The 23,690-nt window shown below is 43.0% G+C and overlaps 2 protein-coding genes across 2 annotated transcripts in view; one reads left to right on the top strand and one right to left on the bottom strand.

Moving 5' to 3' along the window:
- Positions 1–7,422: 7,422 nt before the first annotated feature.
- LOC120047553 (yrdC domain-containing protein, mitochondrial-like) lies at positions 7,423–9,578 on the top strand. The gene is made up of 4 exons (XM_038993084.1): positions 7,423–7,614; positions 8,174–8,293; positions 8,463–8,596; positions 8,795–9,578. Exons 2-4 carry the CDS (start codon positions 8,207–8,209, stop codon positions 8,856–8,858), a joined length of 285 nt encoding a protein of 94 aa, XP_038849012.1. The 5' UTR covers positions 7,423–7,614; positions 8,174–8,206; the 3' UTR covers positions 8,859–9,578.
- A 2,049-nt stretch (positions 9,579–11,627) lies between these two features.
- The window catches only part of LOC120047552 (glycoprotein endo-alpha-1,2-mannosidase-like protein), a 33,858-nt gene continuing 21,795 nt past the window's right edge, over positions 11,628–23,690 (bottom strand). The window contains exons 3-4 of the mRNA XM_038993083.1: positions 23,490–23,566; positions 11,628–12,264 (exon numbers count right to left, since the gene is read on the bottom strand). Coding sequence (XP_038849011.1) covers positions 11,628–12,264; positions 23,490–23,566 — 714 coding nt within the window. The remainder of the gene's footprint in view (positions 12,265–23,489; positions 23,567–23,690) is intronic.

Raw genomic sequence — 23,690 nt, 5'->3', positions numbered from 1 at the left:
TCAATGTTGTAGTCGGAAATTGTAATTACATCAACAGTTTGAATTGGTACTTCACAGGCATTGATTGACAGCAGCTATCATGTTCTATTATTTAGCATGGAAAGAGGGACTGAGATCCAACCTAAGTGTCGTCATGTATCATAGGATAACAGAGTATGCAGGAAATCTTTGTCTGGCAGACCTGAATAGGGGAAATGTTTAAACTAACATGGGCTTTGCCCTTTTCCTGTTTTGAGATTTAACCAATACCAAAAACCTGGTGATATCCTGCAATATTAGTTAATGTAGTTGGCACTTAAAATTTAATATAAAATGTGAATTATCAAATGTAAAATAATTTGTATTATTGCTATTTATACTAAAGAAAAATATTAGTGACAATTTGAAAGATTTTACTGAGTTACAGTTCAGAAAAGGAAATCAGAAAGGCCCTAATCTATGGGTTTCACATGACTGGACAGCGGCACAGCCATGGGTGTGCCTGGGAGGGCATAGGCCCACCCACTGGGGAGCCAGGCTCAGACAATCAGAATTTGTTTTTCCCCCAACAATAGGGCTTTATTACAGACAGAAATAATCATCAGCTGTCTGGGTGGCTGGTCTCCGACAATCCCGCAGGTGAAGAAGTTGGATGTGGAGGTCCTGGGCTGGCGTGGTAACACGTGGTTTGGACGTACTGCCAAATTCTCTAAAACGACATTGATGTCCACCATAACAACAGCTCTGGTGGACATTTCTGCAGTCAGCATGCCAATGGCACGCTCCCTCAACTTGACATCATGTGCCCAGCATAAGGTGCACCTGTGTAATGGTAATGCTGTTTAGTCAACTTTTTGATATGCCACACCTGTCCAGTGTATGGATTATATTGGCAGAGGAGAAATGCTCACTAACAAGGATGTTAACAAATTTGAGAGAGGCATTTTGTACGTATAGAACATTTCTAGGATATTTTATTTTATTTTTTTCATGAAACATGGGAACAACACTTTATGTTGCATTCATATTTTTGTTCAGTATAGGTATTCCCCCTCACAATGCTGGTCAATAACTTGATGTATTACAAATATGAACCCTGACCACCCTCAACATGTTCACCTCCCAATTCGATGCATACTTTAAAAAAAAATATCTATGCAATGATTTGAGTGCAGTATTCCTTAAAGTACAAAATGCAACAAAAAATCATGACCAACCTTTTACATCAATGTCTTGGTCCAAGTAATTCAGTTAAATCAATATTCAGGTTTGCTAATGTCAACTTTGAAGGCTCAACTTTCTCATTTGTGAAACTCCATATACGTAACCATTTTTGCTCAAAATTCTTTCAGTATTCAACTTAGCGGTATAACCAACTTGACATCCTATTTTGATCACCATAATCATCCATTTTATGTGAAGGTTCAAGTCATTACGTGTGATGTATCATGTTTGAGGTGGGGCTGTAAGCCTGGGCATTGAAATGTTTGTCTTTTTTCCCATTGCTTTCCAGTGAATATTGAATCATTAGTTCTTTACATTTACCTATTTAAAAGCTAACTGGATTTGTGTGGGGGGGGGGGGGAATTATGTTATGATTCTGTTGTAAGAATTATTTGGGTCAAATGTTGTATGCTGCGTCTAAGTTTTGGGTGAATAACAATCATCGTGTTCTCATACTGTATGTGCTATTTTTACTCAAGTCATCTCAATTAACTTTATGTTAATCTGTAAGGGTGATACAAGTCGGGTCCAAAGTTGTTAGAATTGAAAGTGCTGGTTCTAACTTTGCTAGAAGATACTGACCCTACTGTTATGCTTGTTTACACTGAGCTCAAAAGGCCTTCATGGTTACATTAAGACACTAGAGCCGCCGCGAGATATGGGTGGGGAAAGTTACCTCAATGCAGGGACGGGATATGCCACTGTACTCCAAAAAACTGCCCTTTCTGTCCTGTTAGCTAGCAGTAGCCACAGCAGCCATTATGGAATGGCACAGTTATCCACTAGTAACCACAAAGTCAAAATTGGCATGAAACAAGCTTTCTTAATTTAAGGGTTAGGCATAAGATTAGCAGTGCTGTTAAGGCTAGGTTTAAAATCACATTGAGAGAAATGGAAGAAATGTGGGGTTTGACTGAATTCATGAAAACAAAAATGAGCTTTTCTAAATTTAAGGTAGGCAGTGTGATTAGGTTTAAAATCACATTTTGAGAAGAGAAATGGCAGGGTCTGTCTGTGGCAGCTAGTGATCAAGGGCACGTCACAAAGAAGCTGATTGGCTGACACTCAAATGGCTGCGGTGAATACTGCTAGCTAGCAGGAGCACAAAAATGACAGTTTTCAGGGATGGATGTGTTAAGGTAAAATATAGTACAGTAGAATAGCCCAGAGGTACGTTTTCTGACCCATATCTCACGCCGGCTCCACGGTGTCCAGGGCAGCAGGTAGCCTAGTGGTTAAGGGTGTTGGGCCAGTAACCGAAAGGTCGCTGAATCGAATCCCCATGCCTGCCAGGTGAAAAATCTGCCTGTGCCCTTGAGCAAGGCATAATTGCTATTGTAAGTCGCTCTGGATATGAGCATCTGCTAAATGACACCATGGTTCTGACCCCAGTAGATCTGTGAACAAGGGTTGAATCTTCTGGCAAGTTCAGCCTTTATTATATACACTTAACCGCTTACCTTTAGGTTAAATTGTCAGGCGAATAACGGCTCAAATAGGGATTTTTGTCCTTTTTTATAGCCAATGGTCAGATGCTTGGAATGGTGAGTGCATAGGTGCAAAACACTGGCGGCAGTTGAGGTTTTGAAAAAGTGCCACTTTGAAGAAAGCAGTTAGTATTTTGGAATTCTGTTCATTTGAACACTCAATGGGTAAAACGAGGGGGAAACGTAATGCTTCCAAAGGAATGTCTTCAACACCCAAAGAATGAAGTTGTAAAGGATTTCTATTTTTAAAAGAATGTATCATGTGAAATTGGTTTGCTTATGCTTGTTTTGTATAAAGTAGTATTGCATAATAAAGTAATTATTTTGAATTGAGAGCAATATAATACTAATGAAACCTTATGACGGGTCTCCCATTTTTGCCCAAGCGAAGAAGTTATGTGATTCATGATAGTTTATTTATTGACATACAAAATGATTCACATTTCCACCATGAGTAAAATCAGTCACTTCGGCGCAGGGAATGATCCATCGCTAAGGTTCTTCTCCTGTGGAGTTCAGAGAAGATACTTCAGTTTGGTGGTTGACACATTTTCAGAGCTTGAAGCATGGAGAAACATACCCTTAAAATACCCCGCAGGTCCACCAAGTCCTTCAGAACAGTGTTGCATAGGTCCATCTGTTCCTTCAGGGAGACCAACTGGTCTTGGAGGTCTTCAAGTAGCTGTGCTGACCAAAACAAGGATGAGTTGACTTTTTGGTAAAAGTTAAGTCACCCTACTAACCAGAGACCGATAGAAGTTAAAACCTCTTAATTCACTAAAGCACATGACCATAAATAAGGTTAACTACATTTATGTCTGGATACCTTCAGTTTACTACCTCTAATTAGAAGTACTTTTTGAAGATTAAAGTCCCATTGCTGACCTGTGTGTTAGAGTCTGTCCCATCATTTTGGGTAGCTGGAGCCTTCATATCTACAATAAAAACATTTTGTCACATGTGCCGAACACAACAGGTGTAGACCTTACAGTGAAATGCTTACTTAAAAAGGCCCTTAACCTACAATGCAGTTAAGAAAATACCTAAAACAATAAAATAATGAAAGAGCAGCAGTAAAATAATAGCGAGGCTATATACAGGGGGTACCGGTGTCGAGGGAATATGTACACGTAGGTAGAGTTATTAAAAAGTGACTATGCATAGATAAGAGTAGCAGCAGTGTAAAAGAGGGGGGGGGGGGGGGGCAAATAGTCTAGGCAGCCATTTGATTAGGTGTTCAGGAGTCTTATGGCTTGGGGGTAGAAGCTGTTTAGAAGCCTCTTGGACCTATACTTGGCACTCCGGTACTGCTTGCCATGCAGTAGCAGAGAGAACAGTCTATGACTAGGGTGGCTGGAGTCTGACAATTTTTAGGGCCTTCCTCTGACACCACCTGATATAGAGCTCCTGGATGGCAGGAAGCTTGGCCCCAGTGATGTACTGGGTCATACACACTACCCTCTGTAGTGCCTTGTGATTCGAGGCCGAGTAGTTGCCATACCAGGCAGTGATTCAACCAGTCAGGATGCTCTCGATGGTGCAGCTGTAGAACCTTTTGAGGATCTGAGGACCCATGCCAAATCTTTTCAGTCTCCTGAGGGGGAATAGGTTTTGTCGTACCCTTTTCACGACTGTCTTGGTGTGCTTGGACCATGTTAGTTTGTTGGTGATGTGGACACCAAGGAACTTGAAGCTCTCAACCTGCTCCACTACAGCCCTGTCGATGAAAGTGGGGGCGTGCTCGGTCCTCCTTTTCCTGTAGTCCACAATCATCTCCTTTGTCTTGGTCACATTGAGGGAGAGGTTGTTGTCCTTGCGCCACACGGTCAGATCTCGGACCTCCTCCCTATAGGCGGTCTCATCGTTGTCGGTGATCAGGCCTACCGCTGTTGTGTCATCGACAAACTTGGTGTTGGAGTCCTGCCTGGCCATGCAGTCATGAGTGAACAGGGAGAACAGGGGGGACTGAGTGCGCACCCCTGAGGGGCCCCAGTGTTGAGGATCAGCGTGGCGGATGGGTTGTTACCTACCCTTACCAGCTGGGTGTAGCCCGTCAGGAAGTCCAGGATCCAGTTGCAGAGGGAGGTGTTTAGTTCCAGTGTCCTTAGCTTAGGGATGAGCTTTGAGGGCACTATGGTGTTGAACGCTGAGCTGTAGTCAATGAATAGCATTCTCACATAGGTGTTCCTTTTGTCCAGGTGTGAAAGGACATTGTTGAGTGCAATAGAGATTGCATCATCTGTGGATCTGTTGTAGCGGTACGCAAATTGGAGTGGGTCTAGGGTTTCTGGGATAATGGTGATGATGTGAGCCATGACCAGCCTTTCAAAGCACGTCATGGCTACAGACGTGAGTGCTGCAGGTCAGTAGTCATTTAGGCAGGTTACCTTAGTCCCTGTGCCCAAAAACACTATGGTGGTCTGCTTGAAATATGTTGGTATTACATACTCAGACAGGGAGAGATTGAAAAATGTCAGTAAAGACACTTGCCAGTTGGTCAGCGCATGCTCGGAATACATGTCCTGGTAAATGTTGACCTGTTTAAAGGTCTTACTCACGTCACCTGCAGAGAGCGTGATCCCACAGTCGTCCGGAAACAGCTGATGTGCTCATGCATGTTTGTGTTACTTGCCTCAAAGCGAGCATAGAAGTTATTTAGCTTGTCTGGTAGGCTCGTGTCACTGGGCAGCTCTCGGCTGTGCTTCCTTTTGTAGTCTGTAATAGTTAGCAAGCCTTGCCACATCCAACGAATGTCGGAGCCGGTGTAGTACGATTCGATCTTAGTCCTGTATTGACGCTTTGCCTGTTTGATGGTTCGGAGGACATAGCGGGATTTCTTATAAGCTTCCGTGTTAGAGTCCCGCTCCTTGAAAGCGGCAGCTCTACCCTTTAGCTCAGTGCGGATGTTGCCTGTAATCCATGGCTTCTGGTTGGGGTATGCACGTACAGTCACTGTGGGGACGACGTCGTCGATGCACTTATTGTTGAAGCCAGGGACTGATGTGGTGTACTCCTCAATGCCATCGGAAGAACCCCAGAACATATTCAAGTCTGTGCTAGTAAAACAGCCCTGTAGTTTAGCATCTGCTTCTTCTGATCACTGGTGCTTCCTGCTTTAATTTTAGCTTGTAAGCAGGAGAATAGAATTATGGTCAGATTTCCAAATGGAGGGCGAGGGAGAGCTTTGTACACGTCTCTGTGTGTGGAGTAAAGGTAGTCTAGAGATTTTTCCCTCTGGTTGCACATTTAACATGCTGATAGAAATTAGGTAAAACTGATTAATGTTTCCCTACATTAAAGTCCCCGGCCAATAGGAACACCGCCTCTGGATGAGCATTTTTCTGTTTTCTTATGGCGGTATACAGCTCATTGAGTGTGGTCTTAGTGCCAGCGTCAGTCTGTGATGGTATGTAGACAGCTATGAAAAATACAGATGAAAACTCTAGGTAGATCGAGTATGTCATGATAAACTGTAGACCACACAACCTCAGGTGAGCAAAACCTTGAGACTTCCTTAGATATCGTGCACAATAGAAATGGCATTACAATTAAACAACCACTAATAAACAGATATATAGGCATTTGTGTAGTATGTTACCTGGAACCGACGCCATTTTTGTTTCCCTAGAAAATCACCTGCTCTGTACTCTTGTGGGTTACACATGTGATATAGTTTTACTAATTGGTAATTGATTGGAGGCATGGTACAAGTTGAATAACTGAAGGTATCCTTGTTCATTTGATGTAATGGGCATGTACTATTTTGTTATTAGTTTGGATCAATATCACTTGTTATGCAAATTACAAAGCACATTTTGACCTTGTTTATACTAATTTAACTGGAATTTTATAAACGTTTTGCGAAGCTGTGTGCTTTCACTTTAAGGAAATGTGTGTCATTGTTTTGAGGGCGTTACCCGGGAAGACAGTCAATGTTATTTCATCAGCCGACACAGCATGTAGCACCAACACTTTCTATGAATACCTTTTTAAAGTTTATTTCTTACTTCATGATATTAAGACGCGTTTATAATTCTAGCGACCCGAGACCGAAGAACTAGGTGCAAAGAACTGAAGACAAAAATTATGCGCTTGTCACCCCAGTCTGTCATAAATGGACCATCTGCCCGGTGTGATGCAAGACTGCAAGGTAGGTCCATTATGTCACCATTCAAACTCAAACGGCAAGGTTCTACAATTAAAATAAATTCTAAGTTGAATAAAGGTCCTGATTGTCCATAAGAGAAGCTAATAGTTGTTAGCTAGATATATAATTCTCATGGTTTCAAGTGCACGTGTTAGGGCTCCCGAGAGGCGCAGCAGTCTAAGGCACTACATCTCAGTGCGAGAGGCATCCCTACAGTCCCTGGTTCGAATCCAGCCTGAATCACACCCAGCCGTGATTGGGAGTCCCATAGGGCGGGGCACAATTGGCCCAGCGTCGTCCGAGTTTGGCCGAGGTAGGCAGTCATTTAAAATAAGAATTTGTTCTTAACTTACTTGTCTAGTTAAATAAAGGTTACATATAAAAAAAAATATGTATTCTGCAATAACATGTCTCAAACTAAATAAATCTTAGGCTTTTTGTCAAATGCTTTGCATTAGTCACGTTCTGTTGTGGGGGAGATTGTTGAATGTCTACTCGTGATGACATGCGATCATACATCAATCAATGTAAGCTGTTTGCATAAGACCATTCATTCCTAATGGTTTGCTTTTGAAGTGTAGATGGTGCAGAAGTCCTGAATTCAACAGTGAATGCTCTAAAGGATGGGCAAGTTGTGGCTGTGCCAACGGACACAATATATGGGCTGGCTTGCTTGGCTCAGAATTCCAATGCCATCAAAAAGGTGTATGACATCAAAGGACGTAATGGTCAGAAACCGCTGGCCATTTGTGTTGGAGAAATCAAAGACATTTACAAGTAAGCGTGCATTGATGGTGTTCGTATCATTGTTCTTGTGGCTCAATGTCTTGCAACATGCCTAACTCACACTAAAGGGCTGAGCTGGACTGCCTGGCCTTGTTACGCATCTAACGTAGTTGCAAAAATCTACCTTGCTGGAAAGGACAAAATGAAAATATCAGTGCCAGCACAGTACGGTTTGCATCAGCCCTATAATGTGAATCAGGCAATATTGAAGCCTAGCCTCAATGTTGTTTTTTACCCTTGTGGTGGCGGGTACTGTAAGGTGTCAGTCAAGAAAGAGCTGATAGGGGACCTGTTGCCTGGCCCTGTCACTCTGGTTCTGGAACGAGCTGAAGTACTCAACACTGACCTCAATCCCTTCACTCCGGTTAGACTTCCATAGACACGGACAATTCACTGCCCCTAAAAGATGACAAATTATACTATAATTCATAAACCACTCAGTTTTCAAATGTGTGTTGCTTTTCTGCATGCTAGATTTTGGACTGGCATTTAGTAAGTTATTTATTACATGTATTGGGCTGTTGGTGATGTGTTTACCTTTTACTTCCAGTTAGTAGGAGTGCGCATCCCGGACCAGGCCTTCATGAGACGCCTCTGCCAGATGTGTCGGGAACCTCTTGCCCTCACCAGTGCCAACATCAGCTCACACTCCAGCACTGTGGCTGTACATGTATGTTGAGACAACCCACCATGTGTGAGAACTGTTTTTATTCCATGAACTGGAGTGGAGGTGGGACTACATCATCTACAACTAACCAAGGTTTATCAGTGCATAATTTTTCACTGATACTTAAAAGGACTTTGGCAAAATAGTAGTTATACCGGGATTTTCTCTACAGGAGTTCCAGGATCTGTGGCCTCAGCTAGCAGCAGTGGTGGTGGATTGCAGGCCAATAGAAGACAAGAGTCGGTTGGGGTCAACAGTGGTCGACCTATCGGTGTTCGGCAAATACAGCATCATCAGACCTGGCTGGTGAGTAGTGATACTGGCCTGCTCAGCAGATTACAGGCCATTTCAATCAAGCTAGTTATGTTCAGGTAATTCCATTTAGTTAATTTATCCAAGTTAAAAGTACATGAGCACATTTTGTGAGTAGTAGTTTAAACATACAGTATAGTGAAAATGACCTGTGGAAGTGATAACCCCCCCTGCTCTTTTCTGTTCTTTCAGTGCCTTCTCTTCCACAGTTCATGTGCTAGAGCACAAATATGGACTGTCAGAAGACACGGGATGAGTGAGGTTTGCCCCCTTCAAATTCATACCACATGCTGAAATGTACAACCAGCAAGAACCTGTACTTACCGTGGCCAAATACAACTCTGAATGATGGCAATGCCTGCAACGCTGAGGCGAGTGATGATATCAAAATCACTCATCTTTCTAAAGGAAGGACGGTCCTTTTGCACATTGCATGCTATTGTGGAACGCTCTGGGTTTCCTGTGAAACTTAAGGGATTTGTTTTTGTCTTTCTGGGTTATTAGCTGTCCAAGCGTTGTTGTTTCTATGGGAAAACCCTGGGCACTTAACTCAGTCTTTGCTTTACAAATGTACTTTATTGTGTGGTAACTAGGTTGTTTTACTTAAGCATGCTTACACCCAACAGAAGACCCCACTCTTGCCTCCTCTCTAGTGGGTCAAACTGGCAGACTTGGCACAGAGTAACGGCTGGCGTTCTACCCTGTTACTGTCATTTTGTTTTTAGTTATGACTAGGTTAAGCAAAGATACTATTTAATTGTAATAACTCGTGTCCATTTCATGCATTTCAAAATCAAGTCCTGTGGTTTTTATGAACTGATCTTTGGGTTTCAGGGATGTGAACATTGTGTAAATGCATTTTATTTTCATGGAGAATTTATTTCACCAATTTCGGACTGTAAAGCTGCATTTACACAGGCAGCCCAATTCTGATATTTTTTTCACTAATTGGTCTTTTGACCAATCAGATCAGCTCTGAAAAATATCTGATGAGAAAAGATCTGATGTGATTGGTCAGACCAATTGGTGGGGGGGAAATATATCAGGATTGGGCTGCCTGTGTAAACGCAGCCTATGAGCTGTGATCTAGTGTATTATTGCTCAACGGTTGTGAGTACCTGATTACTGGTTTGTATAATAGACCAATGAGCGTATGTTGTTGACAATAAATGGCATGCATTATGCAGATCATGATGGCTGTGTTGGTTTTCTCTCCTCGCCTGTAGTACTGGGTGAATATCAGTGTGGTGGATGAACTACTGCAGAAGCTCCTGTCCACAGAACACTCTCAATGACTTTTTTATGGTAAGTGTCTTCTCACATGTTGGGAATGTAGATGGTCAGTATTCAGCAATGCATATACATTAATTAAGGAGTTAGCCTAGCGGTTAAGAGCGTTGGGTCAGTAACCTGCCCTTGAGCAAGGCAGTTAACCCCCAAAATAAACTGCCCCCCGGGCGCCAAGGACGTGGATGTCGATTAAGGCAGCCCCCCGGTACACCTCTAATTCAGAGGGGTTGGATTAAATGTGGAAGATGCAATTTGGTTGAATGCATTTAGTTGTGCAACTGAGTTGGTATTCCCTTCACTAATAGTTTCTGCTAGTTTGTTAGAGAATGACTAACAGTGACTGAGTGGACTGCCAAGCTGGATCAGGTGACAGAGTTAACACGCAATGGCTCACACAACACTGCAGCTCTAAGTAGTTTTTTTTCTTCTCACAGAATGGATAGTCTTTGTTTTAAAAGATAAGTCAGAGGGCTTTTTATTCCTAAAATATCTGTTTCATTTTAGTAATGGACAGCAAGATTTTAGTAAGGTACAAATAGGTCATACACACTGCATTTATCGTTCATATTCCAGTACACAGCCTGACCTGACTATACATTTACATTGCCTGCACACGAGAGTGACTGTTTATTTCTATAAAAAGTCAAATTATTTTAACGGACAATGTCCCAACTGTAATGTTGAATGAATCTGAAAAACTTGTTTTGAACAGATTGCATTTATTAAAACTGGTAGTTGTGCTAGACTTGGTTGTTTTCTGTCTTTAGATAAAAGGAAACTGCTGTGTACATGGCGTTTCCCCTTGGCTGAATTGGTCTGGCTGCAATCACATGCTCCGATACCCCCTACATCTCTGTGGAGCCCTCAGACTCTCCCTGGTGCACTGACATTAAACCATTTGGTCAACCATGCCGTTTTCCCTTACACATTGGTTTGACTCCGGGCTGAAGTTTCCCTAGGTACCGATCTAGGATCAGCTCCCCCACACCTTAACCATTAGTGGGGGAAATGTAAAACTGACCCTAGATCAGCGCCTAGGGGCAACTTCACCCTACATCTTTGAGCTCCACATTCTTGTTAAGCCACACAGGAAATACCCCTTTACTTGGCAATGACCACACTTGCTTTGAGTGAAGAGAAAAGGCTAGACTTAATGAAGAGAAAATATAATCGTACAGTTCCACTAGCCCTCTCTCTCTGTCTCCTGTCCTTTATTCTCTCATACTTTCGAAGAAAGAGATGGCTTGTGGATGAAAGTCAAATCCTAGATATGTCACCTGGTCTATTTTATTGGTATTATCATTTTCAAACTTAAAAGGATTGTGCAGAAAGAAAAGTCATGCCAGGGTGCATTGTATCAAACGGATGGTTACATTGGGCAGTGGTTTGTCAAAGTAGGACAGAGTGTACTGTGTACAGTATATTAGACTATTGATGTGTCCATCCATGCTTGTAGCGAGGATGGGGGTTGTCTGGAGGTTATCAGGAGGCAAGATCCAGGGCAGAGATATGGCAAGCAGGACGGGGAGCTTTCTGTTGCACATAAGAGTCAACTGTAGAATATCCCAAATATACCACATAATGCAATTTTGCCCCCCCAAAAAGTTAAAACGAGGATTTCTCTGTTCTCTTTTTTTTTTTTCAGTCCAATTCCCACGCACTTGTCTCTCACACATTCATAAACCTCTACAGTCACTCATGCTTTTTATCTCTCTTTCACACACACAGTGCCAGTTCACATGAGCCATGTCTCTTTCTCCTTGTTGAACTGCTCTGCCCACCTCCTGGTGAGCTCCAGGTAGTGCTCAGGTTGGTGTGGCTGGTAATCCAAATACAGCCTGGTCACCGTCTTTTTTGGCACAGCCATCTCAATCTGCGTGCCGTCGTGCCACTCGTTGAACGACGTTATCGTGACGATCTCGGGCCGCACGTTCAGTGCCGCCTGCAAGGCCGTCTCGTAGTAGCGGCCGTTGACGCGGTTGCGCGTGTTGTGGTTGTTCCACGGTCTGACCGCGGTGTCGATGTAGCCCGGCCCGGCGCTAGGTATAAATAACAGGTTGTTACCGTCGCAGAACGCCTTGACCGCCTTCCAGTTCTGGTGGGATGAACCAAAAGAGAACCCGTTGGAGGCGAAGTACGTGTACATGCCATCGAAACCACCGGCAAGAATGTCATGCTTGTGGCGCTCCTCCACGATGAGGGCGATGAAGACACTGTCATACGGCGTGCCGCGCAGGCTGTGGGAGCCCGTGGGGTGGAGCAGGTCGGACCAGTTCTCGGGCGGCGTCAGATACGAGTCATAAATGTAGAACAGAGGCAGGATATTCCCCGTGCTAGAGGTGAACTTGTAGAAGGCTCCGTGGTCCCCGTACCTTCAAACACAAATAAATGGACAAGAGATTATTGATACAGATTTTGATATTTGCATGGAAGGAGAAATAACCTAGAAGTATCCTAATAAGATATGAAGCACATTGTAGAGTTCTTTACATGTAATCTAGCATTCAGGAGACAGCAGAGGGAGCACGGCCCCAGCCAAATCAACGGGGCCACAGTGGAGAAGGTTAAAAGCTTCAAGTTCCTCGGCATACACATCACTGTGTGGTGAAGAAGGTGCAACAGTGTCTCTTTTAAACCTCAGGAGGCTGAATAAATTCGACTTCGTCCCTAAGACCCTCACAAACTTTTACAGATGGACCATTGAGAGCATCCTGTCAGGCTGTATCACCGCCTGGTACGACAACTGCACCGTCCGCAACCGCAGGACTCTCCAGTGGGTGGTGCGGTCAGCCCAACGCATCACCGTAGCCACACTGCCTGCCCTTCAGGACATCTACAGCACCCGATGTCACAGGAAGACCAAGAAGATCAAAGCTGGGACCGAGAGACTGCAACTGTTGGACTAATGATTACACCCTATATCAGCAAGATGCAGGCAAGTGTGCGCAAGGTGGTCACTTTGATTACAAATGTGTCTCTCGACCTGTGTGCACCTACGTTGTAAACTTTCATTCATAGGCTAGGTTGTAGCAACCTCATGATGCGTTTAGGGAAAATTTGAGTATCATGTAGTAGCTAAACCTGTCGCTGTTACATTGAACTGGGTGAATGGAATATGAATGATAGTCATCCAATATGCTGTAATAGAAATAAGGCCATGCTCTTTAAAAAATTTGATGTATAGACGCCACTGGTCTGTACATCCCATCGTGTGTGTGTGTATACACACATACACAGTGCCTTCTGAAAGTATTCAGACACCTTTCTTTCACATTTTGTTAGGTTACAACCTTATTCTAAAATTGATTAAATAGTTTTTTTCCCTCATCAATCTACACACAATACTCCATAATCAGAAAGTAAAAACAGTTTTTTTGACATTTTTGCAAGTTATATAAATGTTTAATGAATATCACATTTAAACATCACATTTACATAAGTATTCAGCCCCTTACCTCAGTACTTTGTTAAAGCACCTTTGGCAGCGATCGAGTCTTCTTGGGTTTGACGCTACAAGCTTGGCACACCTGTATTTGGGGAGTTTCTCCCATTCTTCTCTGCAGATCCTCTCAAGCTCTGTCAGGTTGGATGGGTAGTGTTGCTGCACAGCTATTTTCAGGTCTCTCCAGAGAAGTTCGATCGGGTTCATGGCTGGGCCACTCAAGGATATACACTTGTCCCGAAGCCACTCCTGCGTTGTCCAGATGGAAGGTGAACGTTTGCCCCAGTCTGAGATCCTGAACTCTCTGGAGCAGGTTTTCATCAAGGATCTCTCTGTATTTTGCTCTGTTCATCTTTCCCTCGATTCTGATTAGTCTCCCAGTCCCTGCTGCTGAAAAACATCCCCACAGCATGATGCTGCCACCACCATGCTTCACCGTAGGGATGGTGCCAGGTTTCCTCGGGACGTGACACTTGGCATTCAGGACAAAGAGTTCAATCTTGGTTTCAACAAACCAGAGAATCTTGTTTCTCATGGTCTGAGAGTCTTTAGGTGGCTTTTGGCAAATTACAAGCGGGCTGTCATGTGCCTTTTACTGAGGAGGGGCTTCCGTCTGGCCACTCTACCATAAAGGTCTGATTGGAGTGCTGCAGAGATGGTTGTCCTTCTGTAAGGTTCTCCCATCTCCACAGAGGAACTCTAGAGCTCTGTCAGTGACCATTGGGTTCTTGATCACCTCCCTGACCAAGGCCCTTCTCCCCCGATTGCTCAGTTTGGCCGGGATGGCCAGCTCTAGGAAGAGTCTTGGTGGTTACAAACTTCTTCCATTTAAGAATGATGGAGGCCACTGTGTTTTAGGGGACGTTCAATGCTGTAGAAATGTTTTGGTACCCTTCCCCAGATCTGTGCCTAGACACAATCCTGTCTCGGAGCTCTACAGACAGTTCCTTTGACCTCATGGCTTGTTTTTTGCTCTGACATCCACTGTCAACTGTGGGACCTTTTATATAGAAGGATGTGTGCCTTTCCAAATCATATCCAATCTATTGAATTTACCACAGGTGGACTCCTTTTAAGTTGTACAAACATCTCAAGGATGATCAATGGAAACAGGATGCACCTGACCTCAATTTCTTTTATCATAACAAAGGGTCTGAATACTTATGTAAATAAGGTATTTCTGTTTTTAATATTTAATACATTTGAAAAAATGTCAACCTGTTTTCGCTTCGTCATTATGGGGTATTGTGTTGAGATTGCTGAGGATTTGTTTGAAATTTCATCCATTTTAGAATAAGTCTAATGTAACAATGTGGAAAAGTCAAGGAGTGTGAATACTTTCCTAAGACACACACACACACACACACACACACACACACACACCAGTGCATGTACAGTTGATGTCGGAAGTTTACATACACTTAGGTTGTCATTACACTTAGGAGTCATTAAAACTCGTTTTTCAACCACTCCACATATTTCTTGTTAACAAACTATAGTTTTGGCAAGTTGGTTAGGACATCTACTTTGTGCATGACATGAGTCATTTTTCCAACAATTGTTTACAGACAGATTATTTCACTTATAATTTGCTGTATCACAATTCTAGTGGGTCAGAAGTTTACATACACTAAGTTGACTGTGCCTTTGAGCAGCTTGGAAAAAAGCAGAAAATGACTTCATGGCTTTAGAAGCTTCTGATAGGCTAATTAACATCATTCGAGTCAATTGGAGGTGTACCTGTGGATGTATTTCAAGGCCTACCTTCGAACTCAGTACTTGACATCATGGGAAAATCAAAAGAAATCAGCCAAGACATCAGAAAAAGAGTTGTAGACCTCCACAAGTCTGGTTCATCCTTTGGAGCAATTTCCAAACGCCTGAAGGTAACACGTTCATCTGTACAAACAATAGTACGCAAGTATAAACACCATGGGACCACGCAGCTGTCTTACCGCTCAGGAAGGAGACGCGTTCTGTCTCCTAGAGATGAACGTACTTTGGTGTGAAAAGTGCTAATCAATCCCAGAACAGCAGCAAAGGACCTTGTGAAGATGCTGGAGGAAACCGGTACAAAAGTATCTATATCCACAATAAAACTAGTCCTATATCGACATAACCTGAAAGGCCGCTCAGCAAGGAAGAAGCCACTGCTCCAAAACCACCATAAAAAAACAAAGACTACGGTTTGCAACTGCACATGGGGACAAAGATGGGACTTTTTGGAGAAATGTACTCTGGTCTGATGAAACAAAAATAGATCTGTTTGGCCATAATGACCATCGTTATGTTTGGAGGAAAAAAGGGGAGGCTTGCAAGCCGAAGAACACCATCCCAACCGTGAAGCACTTGGGTGGCAGCATCATGTTGTGTGGGTGCTTTGCTGCAGGAGGGACTGGTGCACTTCACAAAATAGAAGGCATCATGAGGGAGGAAAAGTGTGGATATATTGAAGCAACATCTCAAGACATCAGTCAGGAAGTTTAAGCTTGGTCACAAATGGGTCTTCCAAATGGACAATGACCCCAAGCATACTTCCAAAGTTGTGGCAAAATGGCTTAAGGACAACAAAGTCAAGGTATTGGAGTGGTCATCACAAAGCCCTGACCTCAATCCCATAGAAAATGTGTGGGCAGAACTGAACAAACCTGACTCAGTTACACCGGCTCTGTCAGGAGGAATGGGCTAAAATTCACCCAACTTATTGTGGGAAGCTTGTGGAAGGCTACCCAAAACATTTGACCCAAGTTAAACAATTTAAAGGCCATGCTACCAAATACCAATTGAGTGTATGTAAACTTCTGACCCACTGGGAATGTGATGAAAGAAATAAAAGCTGAAATAAATAATTTTCTCTACTATTATTCTGACATTTCACATTCTTAAAATAAAGTGGTGATACTAACTGACCTAAAACAGGGAATTTTTACTGGGATTAAATGTCAGGAATTGTGAAAAAGTGAGTTTAAATGTATTTGGCTAAGGTGTATGTAAACTTACAACTTCAACTGTATGTATATATAGTACCAGTCAAAATGTTGCACACACCTACTCATTCCAGGGTTTTTATTTTATTTTTACTATTTTCTGCATTGTAGAATAATGAAGACATAACTATGAAATAACACATATGGAATCATGTTGTAACCAAAGAATTGTTAAACAAATATATTTTATATTTGAGATTCTTCATAGAAGCCACCCTTTGCCTTGATGACAGCTTTGCACACTCTTGGCATTCTTTCAACCAGCTTCAATTAACAGGTGTGCCTTGTTAATTTGTAATTTTTTTCCTTAATGTGTTTGAGCCAATTAGTTGTGTTGTGACAAGGTAGGGGTGGTATACAGAAGATAGCCCTATTTGGTAAAAGACCACATCCATATTATGGCAAGAACAGCTCAAATAAGCAAAGAGAAAGGACAGTCTATTAAGACAGTGGTTCCCAAACTTTTATAGTCCCGTACCCCTTCAAACATTCAACCTCCAGCTGCGTACACCCGCTATCATCAGGGTCAGCGCACTCTCAAATGTTGTTTTTTGCCATCATTGTATGCCTGCCACACACACACACTATACGATACATTTATTAAACATAAGAATGAGTGAGTTAGTCACAACCTGGCTCGTGGGAAGTGACAAACAGCTCTTATAGGATCAGGGCACAAATAATAATAATCAATCATTTTGCTTTTTATTTCACCATCTTACATGTAAAACCTTATTTGTTAATCGAAAATTGTGAATAACTCACCACAGGTTCATGAGAAGGGTGTGCTTGAAAGGATGCACATACCTCTGCAATGTTGGGTTGTACTGGAGAGAGTCTTAGTCTTGAATCATTTTCCACACACAGTATGTTCCTGTATTTAGTTTTCATGCTAGTGAGGCCCGAGAATCCACTCTCACATAGGTACGTGGTTGCAAAGGGCATCAGTGTCTCACGTTTTGCCAAGGCAGGATACTCTGAGCGCAGCCCAATCCAGAAGTCTGGCAGTTGCTTCTGATTTAAATTACATTTTCACAGAACCGCTTGTTGCAATTTCGATGAAGGACTCTTGTTCAGATATCGGTAAGTGGACTGGAGGCAGGGCATGAAAGGGATAACAAATCCAGTTGTTTGTGTCATCCGTTTCGGGAAAGTACCTGCGTAATTGCGCACCCAACTCACTCAGGTGCTTCACTATATCACATTTGACATTGTCCGTAAGCTTACGTTAATTTGCACACAAAAAAATCGTACAATGATGGAAAGACCTGTGTGTTGTCCTTGTTAATGCAGACAGAGAAGAGCTCCAACTTCTTAATCATAGCCCCATTTTTGTCCCGCACATTGAATATAGTTGCAGAGAGTCCCTGTAATCCAAGATTCAGATCTTTCAGGCGAGAAAAAACATCACCCAGATAGGCCAGTCGTGTGAGAATCTCGTCAACGTGCAAGCGGTCAGACAAGTGAAAATTATGGTCAGTAAAAACTTTAAGCTCGTCTCTGTGATAAACATTTTTTGTCTACTTTTCCCCTTGATAACAAGCGCACTTATGTATTCAGGGGCCTTGCTTTAACAAAGTTAACCATTTTCACTGTAGTGTCCAAAACGTCTTTCAAGCTGTTAGTCATTCCCTTGGCACCAAGAGCCTCTTGGTGGATGCTGCAGTGTACCCAAGTGGCGACGGGAGCAACTGCTTGCACACACGTTACCACTCCACTATGTCTCCCTGTCATGGCTTTTGCGCCATCAGTACAGATACCAACACATCTTGACCACCAAAGTCCATTTGATGTCACAAAACTGTCCAGTACTTTAAAAATATCCTCTCCTGTTGTCCTGGTTTCCAGTGGTTTGCAGGAGATGATGTTTTCCTTAATTGATCCCCCATAAATGTAACGGACATATACCAGGAGCTGTGCCAGGCCCGGCACGTCTGTTGACTCATCCAGCTATAACGCATAAAATTCACTCGTTTCAAAACATCTGCCATGTCACTGATGCGTCGTGAAACAGTGTTGTTTGATGAAGGCATTGTCTGTATAGGTTTTCTTTGGCCTTTTCCCCCAGTATTGTCCCAGCCATGTCCCAGCCGCGGCAGCAGGAATAATTAAGTCCTCCACAATAGTATGGGGCTTGCCTGTCCTAGCCATTCGATAGCTCACCATTATAAGACGCTTCTAGCCCCTTCTTATTAATGGTATCTGTTGCTTTTATACATGTCTTACTACTCTAAAGTTGTCTTAATTCTCGCTCAAAAAACTCCCGTGGCTTATTTTTCAAATTGACATGTTTTGTTTCTTTGCAAGAGTGAAGGTTTCATCGAGTTGTGAGAGTACTTTTGCACATACAACACACTGTGGCTGAGGAAAGGCACTACTCCCAATATAAGTGAACCCCAAATCAATGTAGTTCTCATCATATTTGCGCCTCTTTGATGGTCCAACGTCCCTGTCTGTTGTTCGGTGCTTTCCCAGGTAAGGGGCACTAGCTCTTCAGCTACATCAGATTCACAACTGTCAATGTCCATGCTAGCTGGGTTAACAACAAATGTAGAATTACTGATGCTAGCATTGGATGTGCTCGTGGAAGCAGAACAACTTGTGTCGTTGACAGGTGCAGGTGTAGTAGTGCTGGTAGTAGCAGTATTACCAGTAGAGCTGGTATGTGTCTCTATGGACACAGGCCTTACTTTTTTTTAACCATTAATCAATTTTCGAGCAAACGGAATGAGCAGCAGCTACGTTTGGCTACATAAGGACCGTTAGTGGAATTCCCGCGAGAGAGTAATGGTTAATGTGATTGGATGTTAATTATTTGACTAGGCTACCTGTATTTGACATTGTGTTGTTATTTCGCTGAACACTAGATGGTTTAATTTTATTTTTGGCGGTGAAACGAGGCTACTCAGGTGAGGGGGAAAAAAACCTCACCCAAATGTATAGCCCTGTTGGAAAATATAAATGGACTGTTTGAAAATGTGAAGAGAAAAAAAAAAAAATATTTAAAAAGATTAAGTGAATCACATTTTTATTTGGCATACCCCCAACAGCATTGCGCGTACCTGTACCCCAGTTTGTTAATACCTGCTTTAAGACATGAAGGTCAGTCAATGAGGAAAATGTCAAGAACTAAAAAAAAAAATCAAGTGCAGTCGCAAAATCAAAATCAAACGGAAAGGAAGAAAGTAAGAATAAAGAAAAACCCTTAAATGAGTAGGTGTGTCCAAACTTTTGACTAGTACAGTATGTGTATATATGTATGCAACGCTTGTCGTTGGAATGAGGTGAGGGCCAAAGCGCAGCGTGGTAAGTGTCCATATTCAATTTAATAACTGAACACTAAGAATACAAAAATAACAACGTGAATGATACAAAACGAAAACGAAACAGTCCCGTATGGTGAAAACACAGACACAGGAAACACCACCCACAAAACACAAATGAAAACAGGCTACCTAAATATGGCTCCCAATCAGAGACAACGACTGACACCTGCCTCTGATTGGGAACCATACTAGGCCAAACACATAGAAATATAACCATAGAACAAAACATAGAAAAACAACATAGAATGCCCACCCCAACTCACGCTCTGACCAAACTAAAATAAAGACATAAAAAAGGAACTAAGGTCAGAACGTGACAATATATATATACAGTGGGGCAAAAAAGTATTTAGTCAGCCACCAATTGTGCAAGTTCTCCCACTTAAAAAGATGAGAGAGGCCTGTAATTTTCATCATAGGTACACTTCACTATGACAGACAAAATGAGGGGGGGGAAAATCCAGAAAATCACATTGTAGGATTTTTAATGAATTTATTTGCAAATTATGGTGGAAAATAAGTATTTGGTCAATAACAAAAGTTTATCTCAATACTTTGTTATATACCCTTTGTTGGCAATGACAGGGATCAAACGTTTTCTGTAAGTCTTCACAAGGTTTTCACACACTGTTGCTGGTATTTTGGCCCATTCCTCCATGCAGATCTCCTCTAGAGCAGTGATGTTTTGGGGCTGTTGCTGGGCAACACGGACTTTCAACTCCCTCCAAAGATTTTCTATGGGGTTGAGATCTGGAGACTGGCTAGGCCACTCCAGGACCTTGAAATGCTTCTTACGAAGCCACTCCTTCGTTGCCCGGGCGGTGTGTTTGGGATCATTGTCATGCTGAAAGACCCAGCCACGTTTCATCTTCAATGCCCTTGCTGATGGAAGGAGGTTTTCACTCAAAATCTCACGATACATGGCCCCATTCATTCTTTCCTTTACACGGATCAGTCGTCCTGGTCCCTTTGCAGAAAAACAGCCCCAAAGCATGATTTTTCCACCACCATGCTTCACAGTAGGTATGGTGTTCTTTGGATGCAACTCAGCATTCTTTGTCCTCCAAACACGACGAGTTGAGTTTTTACCAAAACGTTCTATTTTGGTTTCATCTGACCATATGACATTCTCCCAATCTTCTTCTGGATCATCCAAATGCTCTCTAGCAAACTTCAGACGGGCCTGGACATGTACTGGCTTAAGCAGGGGGACACGTCTGGCACTGCAGGATTTGAGTCCCTGGCGGCGTAGTGTGTTACTGATGGTAGGCTTTGTTACTTTGGTCCCAGCTCTCTGCAGGTCATTCACTAGGTCCCCCCGTGTGGTTCTGGGATTTTTTCTCACCGTTCTTGTGATCATTTTGACCCCACGGGGTGAGATCTTGCGTGGAGCCCCAGATCGAGGGAGATTATCAGTGGTCTTGTATGTCTTCCATTTCCTAATAATTGCTCCCACAGTTGATTTCTTCAAACCAAGCTGCTTACCTATTGCAGATTCAGTCTTCCCAGCCTGGTGCAGGTCTACAATTTTGTTTCTGGTGTCCTTTGACAGCTCTTTGGTCTTGGCCATAGTGGAGTTTGGAGTGTGACTGTTTGAGGTTGTGGACAGGTGTCTTTTATACTGATAACAAGTTCAAACAGGTGCCATTAATACAGGTAGTGAGTGGAGGACAGAGGAGCCTCTTAAAGAAGAAGTTACAGGTCTGTGAGAGCCAGAAATCTTGCTTATTTGTAGGTGACCAAATACTTATTTTCCACCATAATTTGCAAATAAATTCATTAAAAATCCTACAATGTGATTTTCTGGATTTTTTCTAATTTTGTCTGTCATAGTTGAAGTGTACCTATGATGAAAATTACAGGCCTCTCTCATCTTTTTAAGTGGGAGAACTTGCACAATTGGTGGCTGACTAAATACTTCTTTGCCCCACTGTATATATATATATACACTGCTCAAAAAAAATAAAGGGGACACTAAAATAACACATCCTAGATCTGAATGAATGAAATATTCTTATTAAATACTTTTTTCTTTACATAGTTGAATGTGCTGACAACAAAATCACACAAAAATTATCAATGGAAATCAAATTTATCAACCCATGGAGGTCTGGATTTGGAGTCACACTCAAAATTAAAGTGTACAACCACACTACAGGCTGATCCAACTTTGCTGTAATGTCCTTAAAACAAGTCAAAATGAGGCTCAGTAGTGTGTGTGGCCTCCACGTGCCTGTATGACCTCCCTACAACACCTGGGCATGCTCCTGATGAGGTGGCGGATGGTATCCTGAGGGATCTCCTCCCAGACCTGGACTAAAGCATCCGCCAACTCCTGGACAGTCTGTGGTGCAACGTGGCGTTGGTGGATGGAGCGAGACATGATGTCCCAGATGTGCTCAATTAGATTCAGGTCTGGGGAACGGGCGGGCCAGTCCATAGCATCAATGCCTTCCTCTTGCAGGAACTGCTAACACACTCCAGCCACATGAGGTCTAGCATTGTCTTGCATTAGGAGGAACCCAGGGCCAACCGCACCAGCATATGGTCTCACAAGGGGTCTGAGGATCTCATCTCGGTACCTAATGGCAGTCAGGCTACCTCTGGCAAGCACATGGAGGGCTGTGCGGCCCCCCAAAGAAATGCCACCCCACACCATGACTGACCCACCGCCAAACCGGTCATGCTGGAGGATGTTGCAGGCAGCAGAACGTTCTCCACGGCGTCTCCAGACTCTGTCACGTCTGTCACATGTGCGTGTGAACCTGCTTTCGTCTGTGAAGAGCACAGGGCGCCAGTGGCGAATTTGCCAATCTTGGTGTTCTCTGGCAAATGCCAAACGTCCTGCACGGTGTTGGGCTGTAAGCACAACCCCCACCTGTGTACGTTGGGCCCTCATACCACCCTCATGGAGTCTGTTTCTGACCGTTTGAGCAGACACATGCACATTTGTGGCCTGCTGGAGGTCATTTTGCAGGGCTCTGGCAGTGCTCCTCCTTGCACAAAGGCGGAGGTAGCGGTCCTGCTGCTGGGTTGTTGCCCTCCTACGGCCTCCTCCACGTCTCCTGATGTACTGGCCTGTCTCCTGGTAGCACCTCCATGCTCTGGACACTACGCTGACAGACACAGCAAACCTTCTTGCCACAGCTCGCATTGATGTGCCATCCTGGATGAGCTGCACTACCTGAGCCACTTGTGTGGGTTGTAGACTCCGTCTCATGCTACCACTAGAGTGAAAGCACCGCCAGCATTCAAAAGTGACCAAAACATCAGCCAGGAAGCATAGTAACTGAGAAGTGGTCTGTGGTCACCACCTGCAGAACCACTCCTTTATTGGGGGTGTCTTGCTAATTTCCACCTGTTGTCTATTCCATTTGAACAACAGCATGTGAAATTTATTGTCAATCAGTGTTGCTTCCTAAGTGGACAGTTTGATTTCACAGAAGTGTGATTGACTTGGAGTTACATTGTGTTGTTTAAGTGTTCCCTTTATTTTTTTGAGCAGTGTGTATATATATATATATACACACACTCCGGACTCCGACATTGCTCGTCTTAATATTTCTATATTTTTTAAGTCCATTCTTTTACTTTTAGATTTGTGTGTACTGTTAGATATTACTGCACTGTTGGAGCTAGGAACACAAGCATTTCGCTACACCCGCAATAACATCTGCTAAACATGTGTAAACGACCAATAGAATTTGATTTGAAGTGAACTGTGTCTCAGTCCTTTAAAAGGGTCTATGTTGACTGAAAACTGTTTCAACAGGAAAGTTCAACAATGTTTTACTTTGTGTCCACTTCAATTTGAAGTTATTCTAAACAAAGACAACACCTACCTGTCGATGATATACTTGATGTTGTCATGGACACTGTGGTCGCTCCGCCCTCTGTAAGGCTGGAGGTGAAATGCAACCTGGGAAGAAAATTAAAAAACATCTTAGTCCACGGCTTTCCATTCATTGCATTGTTGTCACATATTTGTAAGTGCGTCTATGCAGCCAACCCAACCATCTAAGGTGATGAGTTAGTATTGACTC

The sequence above is a fragment of the Salvelinus namaycush genome, chromosome 5 (genome assembly GCF_016432855.1).
Source record: "Salvelinus namaycush isolate Seneca chromosome 5, SaNama_1.0, whole genome shotgun sequence".
Classification (NCBI taxonomy): Eukaryota; Metazoa; Chordata; class Actinopteri; order Salmoniformes; family Salmonidae; genus Salvelinus; species Salvelinus namaycush.
The sequence above is the reverse complement of the archived record's forward strand: the minus strand, read 5'-3'. Positions and strand labels throughout refer to the sequence as shown.

Excerpts from the sequence above, each read along its gene's own strand:
- LOC120047553 (XM_038993084.1), top strand. The coding sequence starts at position 8,207 with ATGAGACGCCTCTGCCAGATGTGTCGGGAACCTCTTGCCCTCACCAGT. Across the intron at positions 8,294-8,462 it reads CCAGCACTGTGGCTGTACAT|GAGTTCCAGGATCTGTGGCC; the intron begins GTATGTTGAGAC and ends TTTTCTCTACAG. Across the intron at positions 8,597-8,794 it reads AGCATCATCAGACCTGGCTG|TGCCTTCTCTTCCACAGTTC; the intron begins GTGAGTAGTGAT and ends CTGTTCTTTCAG.